This window comes from Gekko japonicus, unplaced genomic scaffold, assembly GCF_001447785.1.
Source record: "Gekko japonicus isolate JY-2015 unplaced genomic scaffold, Gekko_japonicus_V1.1 scaffold1, whole genome shotgun sequence".
Classification (NCBI taxonomy): domain Eukaryota; kingdom Metazoa; phylum Chordata; class Lepidosauria; order Squamata; family Gekkonidae; genus Gekko; species Gekko japonicus.
The window spans coordinates 3,563,811-3,571,606 of NW_015164181.1; the positions used below are offsets into that span (position 1 = coordinate 3,563,811).

At 49.6% G+C, this 7,796-nt stretch overlaps 1 protein-coding gene across 2 annotated transcripts in view; it reads left to right on the forward strand.

Moving 5' to 3' along the window:
• The window catches only part of MMP28 (matrix metallopeptidase 28), a 38,178-nt gene that overhangs the window by 26,057 nt on the left and 4,325 nt on the right, over positions 1 to 7,796 (forward strand). For both annotated transcript variants that reach the window (XM_015408009.1, XM_015408010.1), the window contains exons 4-6: positions 1,715 to 1,936; positions 4,015 to 4,260; positions 6,398 to 6,547. In XM_015408009.1, the coding sequence (XP_015263495.1) occupies positions 1,715 to 1,936; positions 4,015 to 4,260; positions 6,398 to 6,547 (618 nt within the window). The remainder of the gene's footprint in view (positions 1 to 1,714; positions 1,937 to 4,014; positions 4,261 to 6,397; positions 6,548 to 7,796) is intronic.

Sequence of the window (7,796 nt, forward strand, 5' to 3'; positions counted from 1 at the left end):
GGGGGGGGGCAACAGTGGGAGGGCTTCTAGTGTCCGGGCCTCACTGCTGGACCTCCTGATGGCACCTGGTATTTTTGGCCACTGTGTGACAGAGTGTTGGACTGCATGGGCCATTGGCTTGATCCAACATTGGCTTCTCTTATGTTCTTATGTTATGTTAAGATGCTTGCTCATTCTTCGTCTTGCAGTTGGAATTGAAGCTAGATAATCCAGTTGAGTCTATACAGGTAGAGGAATGCAGAGGCACTCCGAGTGAACGCTGGCACTTCGGCTGGCAAGTGGGGAGTGCTGTTTTTGAACACTCCTCTGGGTAAAGAAAACATTCTGCCAGGACCAGTGCATCAGAGGGGAGAAAGAGTCTATGACACTCTTTGTTGTACACATTTTGTTCTTGTGGTGAATTTTTTTAAACCAAAAAAATGGTTCAAAATGTGACTTCCTCTCCACCCATGTGAACAAAATAGGAAGTGATGCGATTAGGCTCGCGAACTCTGGTTTGGGGAATTGTTCAACATTTGGGGGTGGAGCCTTGGGAGGATGGAGTTTGGGAAGGACAGGGAACTCAGCAGAGTTTAAAGTCCACCCTCTGAAGGAGCCACTTTCTCCAGGAGAACTGATCTCTCTAGTCTGGAGACCGGTTGTAATCCTGGGAGATCTCCAGGTCCCAGCTGGAGACTGGCAACCCTAGATGCGATGTATTCATTCTACCACCTTGGGACCTAATGACCACTTTCCAGCCTGGTTCTGCTGCAAGTGTCAACCGTTCCTCAGCTGCAAGTTATGGACTGTAGATCTTGGAGTTGGGTATATTCATAATTCTGCAAGGCCAGAAGTTCGTATCAGGCATGTAATTTATTGTGATGAGTTTCTTTGTAAGGCCTAAACCAGGTGCCAGTCCTCAGGGATCCCAGAGCTAAGCCAGCAGGTCTACCCAGGGAGCCTTATATAATCATACTTTATAGCATTTATACACGGCATTTATTTTAGAGAGCTGGTTTGGTGTAGTGGTTAAGTGCGCGGACTCTAATCTGGGAGGACCGGGTTTGATTCCCCACTCCTCCACTTGCACCTGGCTGGATGACCTTGGGCAAGCCATAGTCCTGGCATAGCTGTTCTTGGAAAAGAGCAGTTTGTGTCAGAGCTCTCTCAGCCTCCACCTCCCTCCCAGGGTACCTGTTGTGGGGAGGGGAAGGGAAAGGAGTTTGTAAGCCGCTCTGAGACACCTTTGGGTAGTGTGAAGGGTGGGGTATAAATCCAATCCTCCTCCTCCTCCTCCTCCTCCTCCTTCTGCTTCTTCTTCTGCTGCTGCTGCTTCTTCTGCTTCTGCTTCTGCTGCTTCTTCTTCTGCTTCGTCTGCTTCTTTGTCTGCTTTGTCTGCTTTGTCTGCTTTGTCTGCTTCTGCTTCTTCTGCTTCTTCTGCTTCTTCTGCTTCTTCTGCTTCCTCCTCCTCTTCCTCCTCCTCTTCTTCTGCTTCTGCTTCTTCTGCTTCTGCTTTATCTTCTTCTTCTGCTTCTGCTTCTTTTGCTTCTTCTTCTTTTGCTTCTTCTTGACAACTGTAAGGCCGATCTGTATAAACAGTGCCATGTCGCAGATAGAAAAGGACTGAGACAGAGCAAAAGAGGCATTCCTACGGCCATCTGGCGTGTTAGGGGGCACCAGCGACTCTGTTTCTTGGCTGCCAGACTTCACAGTGCCCGTCTCTTTGCTCTTGCAGGTGGACAGTGGTACAAACGGCACCTGACCTACCGGGTGGTGAACTGGCCCTGGTACTTACCCCAGCAGCAGGTCCGTCTGGCGGTGAAGGCGGCTTTTGAGCTCTGGAGCAATGTCTCCTCCTTGGTGTTCTGGGAGGCCACGAGTGACTCTGCAGACATTCGCCTGACCTTCTTCCATGGGGATCACAATGACGGCACGGACAATGCCTTTGACGGGCCAGGTGCGGACTCCGCCTTCCTCATAGGCTCCTCCCACTCCTCTAGCTACCCTCCCAGACCTGCGTACCCATTCCTGACCTGCAGCTCTGGATTTCTCTTTTCATTCGAGATACTCAGTTACTGTTACCACCTGTCTCAAGGCCCTCTAGCACAGTTTCATCCCATCCTTTCACCAAGGTGCTCAGTGTGGCCTACGTGGTTTGCCCTTCCAGTTTGGTGTAGTGGTTAGAAGCATGGACTCTAATCTGGGAGAACTGGGTTTGAGTCCCCACTTCTCCACATGCAGCTGCTGCTGTGACCTTGGGTAAGTCATGGCTCTCTCAGAGCTCTTCTCTCAAGAGCAGTTTCTGTCAGAGCTCTCTCAGCCCCACCTACCTCACAGGGTATCTGTTGTGGGGAGGGGGAAGGGAAAGGAGATTGTAAGCCGCTCTGAGACTCCTTTGGGTAGTGAAGGGTGGGGTATAAACCCAGTCTCCTCCTCCTCCTCCTCTTTTAATCTACAAAACCACCCTGCAAAGAAGGCTAGGATGAGTGAGAGTGTGACGGGTCACCTAAAAGCTTCCTGACCAAGGGTCTAACTACCCAATGCATTTTCCTGGCGTCCATTCCAGATCTGTGCAGTCAGATGTCCGCTGTGAGTTCTGCCCTGAGAACTTAATCCCCAGGCATGTGTGGGCCCGATTCAGGGTGGAACTGTGACATACGGGCTGTTTTCCCGAGCTGAAATGGACCTGGGGGGGAGCCACCATGAGCCCTGTTTGGGGAACACCCATGTGCTGATGGGCTGCACATACGTTCTCCCAAAGTGCCAAAGACCTATAGTTGAGGAGACGGGGAATCTCTGCCAGTCATGCTAGAGAAGGTGGACCTGGATAAGTCAATGGATAAGTCCCAGGCAGCTCCGTTTGTTCATGCATGGGCTTGGATGTGCAGATCAGGATTGGGCATTTGCATTTGATGCAGCAAGCAGTTGGGAGTCATGGAAGGGGACTGCGGAGGAGGGCGGGGCCTGAGCTGCAGCAGTCATCGCACAGCATCTCCGTGGCACTTTTGAAGTTCAGAGTGCCTTCAGGTACACTAAGCCTCACAGCTTGACCTCACAAAGGTCAATTATAACCACTATGTTACATTACAGAGACACTGGCCTGGATAGCCCAGGCTAGCCAGATCGCGGAAGCTAAGCAGGATTGGCCCTAGCTAGTATTTGGATGGGAGAGACTTCCAAGGAATACCAGGGTCGTGACGTGGTGGCAGGGGATGGCAAGCTACCTCCGAACATCTCTTGCCCTGAAAACCCTGCGGGGTTGCCATAAGTCAGCTGTGACTTGACATCCCTTTCCACTGTCTTGCAGATGGAGCACTGAGCTTAGAGAGGCTTGTCGAAGGCAAATCAGTGAGTTCATAGCAAAAGGGAGGTCTGAACAGGGAGCTTTGAGACGTGAGTTCATTCCTTTAGCGACTCCAGTGCAGCGATTCCCTGGAAGTGAATTACTTTTTACAGGGCTCTTTTTGTAGAAAAAGCACAGCAGGAACTCATTAGCATAATAGGCCACACCCAACAGCAGAAACTCATTAGCATATTAGGCCACACCCCTGACAGCACAGCTCATTGGCATGTTAGGCCACACCCCCATGTTACCAGAAGTGTGCTCATCCAGCCACACCCACCTTTTGCTTCTTATTCTGTTAATCTTGTTTGTTTTCCAAACCCAGGGCTTTTTTGTAGCAGGAACTCCTTTGCATGTTAGGCCACACACCCCTAATGTAGCCAATCCTAATGAGTTTCTGCTGTTGGGTGTGGCCTATTATGCTAATGAGTTTCTACTGGGTGTGGCCAACTTGGGAGCTAGCCGGAACTCCGTTCTAGCCGGAACTCCTGCCCAAAAATAGCCCTGCTTTTATAGCTAGAATAGGTTACCGAATTCCCCCATTCCCTGCCAGCCCCGTGAGTTTCTTCTTCTTTTTTGCATGACTGCAGAACCGTGAAAAAGAGAACCGTGGGTGGCATTTTTGTTAACACCAAGGGCAGTTTCCAGCACGGCCCTCATGGCTTTTAACGGCACCTGATCTTTTCCTCCAGGAGGCGCATTGGCGCATGCCTTCTTCCCACGCCGTGGCGAGGCCCATTTTGACAATGACGAGAGGTGGTCGCTGGACAGCAGCAAGGGCCGCAACCTCTTTGTAGTGGTGGCACATGAGATTGGGCACACGCTGGGTTTGGAGCACTCCCCAGTGCGCAGCGCGCTGATGTCGCCGTACTACAAAAAACTGGGCAAGGATTTTGTCCTCAGCTGGGATGACGTGCTTGCGATCCAGAATTTATATGGTGAGTGTGGTTTTCTTGTATTCACCTCTCACTAGGGAGAGGGGCATTTGAATACACACACATGACACTGCCTTATCCTTCACCTGACAGGCTCCCTCCCTGTGCATTTTGCATTTTATTTTATTTTCATATTCTGTTTATTAAATTTTCAACAAATTTTCCTCACTCGAAGTGAGACAAACTAACACACCACAAATGTACATATTTACAGAGATCTCCCATCATATAACATAAATAATTCCATATTTGGCACTCATATAATAGAGTTACCTTAATTTGAACCCAAACTTGACTCTTTCAACCAATCATAAAAAATTTTCCAGTACTTCTCATACTTTTTCTGGTTTCTCTCTTCCACAATATAGGTTAGTTTCTCCATTTCTGCGATGTAAAATCGTTTACTAATTATCTCCTCTTTAGAAGGAATACTTTCCTCCTTCCATCTTTTTGCGAATACAATCCTCGCTGCTGCATTTTGCATTTTACAGCTTGCCTGCCATTGAGAGAGGAGGTTCCTCTCTCTCTCTCTCTTTGATGTGCCTAGGGCTTGTCACGTTAGCAATGCCAAATGTCCTGGCTTCTCAAATGTCTGTGATCCTGTTTTCCTTGCTATGTAGAGGCTACATGCCTATTGGGGCGGGGGGGGGGGGGGAGCTGTCTGTTAATTCTGGTGGGCAAATACCATGGAGTGATTGGGTCCAATGTTCCCTCTAAGCTGTGGAGTCCTATGAGCAAAAATTCTACTTTGTGAGCTCCTGGCATTAAAGTTGTGAGCAAGTGATTTGGTTACTGCATAAATCAGTTTGCTCTGGAGCCGTCCTTCCTGAGCTACGACAAAAATGTATGAGCTGGAGGCTAAAAAACTGTGAGCTAGCTCACACTAACTCAGCTTAGAGGGAGCAGTGCGTCCCGATCTTTAGTGCCTTTACTTGAATCTACCATATCTGCAACCTTCACGCACGTTCAACTTCAGTACTAACAACAGATGTGTCTAGGATGGTATCTATCGACTGTCTCAATAAAGTTAGCTTTCTTCAAACTGGCTGGTGTTGACAACCAGTGTTGTCTACTCAGGCTGGCAATGGCTCTCCAGGGTCTCAGGCTGAGGCCTTTCACATCTCCTGCTACCAATGCTCCCTCTAAGCTGTGGAGTCTTGTGAGCAAAATTTCTACTTTGTGAGCCGCTGGCATTAAAGTTGTGGGCGAGTGATTTGGCTGCTGCATAAATTAGCTTGCTCTGGAGCCCTCCTTCCTGAGCGAAAACTAAAATGTGTGAGCTGGAGGCTAAAAAACTGTGAGCTAGCTCACACCAACTCAGCTTAGAGGGAACACTGCCTGATCCTTTTACCAGGAGATGTCAAGGATTGAACCTGGGACTTTCTGCCTGCCAAGCAAATGTTCTACTCCTGAGCCACAGCCTAAAATGTTTCCACATACGTCCTCAAGCTTGACGTCTCTAAGCAATTTTAAAGTTGGGGATGAGACTTTGATTGGTGAAAGACCAAGGAGGATCCTCTTTTTATCACCGAAAAAGCTATGCTGGAGATGTTGGAAACCTGACAGGGCTATTTTTGGGCAGGAACGCACAGGAACGGAGTTCCGGCTGGCTCCCAAGCTGGCCACGCCCAGCAGGAACTCATTAGCATCATAGGCCACACCCAACAGCAGAAACTCATTAGGATTGGCTACAATTAGGGGTGTGTGGCCTAACATGCAAAAAGCCCTGGGTTTTGACAACAAACAAGGTAAAGAGAATAAGAACCAATAGGTGGGTGTGGCTGGATGACCACACTTCTGGCAACACGGGGGTGTGGCCTAATATGCAAATGAGCTGTGCTGTCAAGGGTGTGGCCTAATATGCTAATGAGTTCCTGCTGTTGGGTATGGCCTTTTATGCTAATGAGTTCCTGCTGGGCTTTTTCTGCAAAAAGAGCCCTGGGAAACCACATTTAATGCCAAGAGGGACAGAGGCAGTGAAGAGGGGAAGGCCCTGGGCAAGGTGAAGTGGAAAAGCTGGGAGGATTCAACCTGGTGCGAAGAGAGAGAATTCTTTCCCCTCATGGGTCCCTCAGAATTCTTCCATGAAGTCCTTTTCCTGGTAGGCAGCCTTTGATTTAACGTAATGTCTCTTCGGCAGGGAAGCCTCCCTGGGGCGCCACAGTCCAGCTCCCGGGGAAGGTATTCGCTCGTTTCCAAGACTGGAGCCAAGATATTGAAGGCAGGGAGCGCCAGGAAGGAAACCACACAGCCCATTACTGCCGGTCATTTTTCGATGCCATAACCATAGGTAAGAGCTGGTGAATCAGCTTGCCAAGGATGTCTCTAATGTCGGGGGGAAAGAGACAATGCTAGAAACTGAAAAGGACCAGGTTTGAATCTTGACTCTTCCTAGGGTTCCCAAATCCCCCCGGGGGGCGGAATTCCCCCCAGTTTCGAGCCCTGATTCCCGCTCCCACGGAATCGGGGCCCGGGGGAAACCCCACCCCCGCGTGTGCGTCACCTGGAAGTGACATCGCACGCTGGGGGCGGGGCGACGCCATTTGAGGGGAAAACAAAGAGTTTCCCCCTCAAATGGCGTCGCCCTGCCCCAGCGTGTGACGTCACTTCCGGTGACGCTCCGGAAGCGCGCGCGCACGTCCCCGGCTGGCTCCCGGAGCGACAGGATGCTCCCCCGCCGGTAAGATTTTTTGATTTGGCAACCCTAACTCTTCCACAAGCTCACCAGGTAGCCTCAGGGAAGCCATTTTGTCTCTCAGCTTCAAGCCCCGATAATGATACTGGCCTGTTTGGCAGAGGGTTGTTTAGGGATTACAAGAAGATATGGGAAACACTTTAAAGTAGAATTGTCAAGGAAGTCAGCTAGTTGACCCCGCAAGTTCCCAGGGCAAGAACACATAAGTAATCAGACTGATGTTCTTTTTTTTTAATAATAATAATAATAATAATGTACAGTTACTCATGAATTTCACATGGGACTAACAATGCTGGGGGTAAGGGAAGACAACATATATCAATTAAATCACACACATATTTATAAAGTTTATTGGAAGAATAGACAAGTTGATAATATCGGAAGAATAGACAAATTGAAACAGAGTATTGGAGGTTCTGTGGCTGGAGGTTTTTTTTTTCAGTGTTGGGGCACAGATTACCAGCTCTGGATGGGAGTGCCTTTGACACTGGCAGAACCCGTCAAGAGCTTGAGAGTGATTTTGGATCCCTCCTTAAATATGGAGGCCCAATTTGCTCAGACTGCCAAGCTAGCATTTTTTTCATCTACGCCAAGCTTGGCAACTGGCCCCTTTCCTGTTGCGCCCTGACCTGGCCATGGTAATCCACGCAACAGTCACCTCCAGATTAGACCAGGGGCCATTTCCTGCAGGAGCGCACAGGAGCGGAGCTCCGGCAGTAAAGAGCCCAGGGGGCGGGCACATGCAACAAGCCCCACCCCCTGCTCCCAGCAGCCCTCAGTCAGAGCAAGAAGAAGCCAGGTAAGTTGCAGAGCCACATCCCCCAGGCCTCCCTCACCAACACAG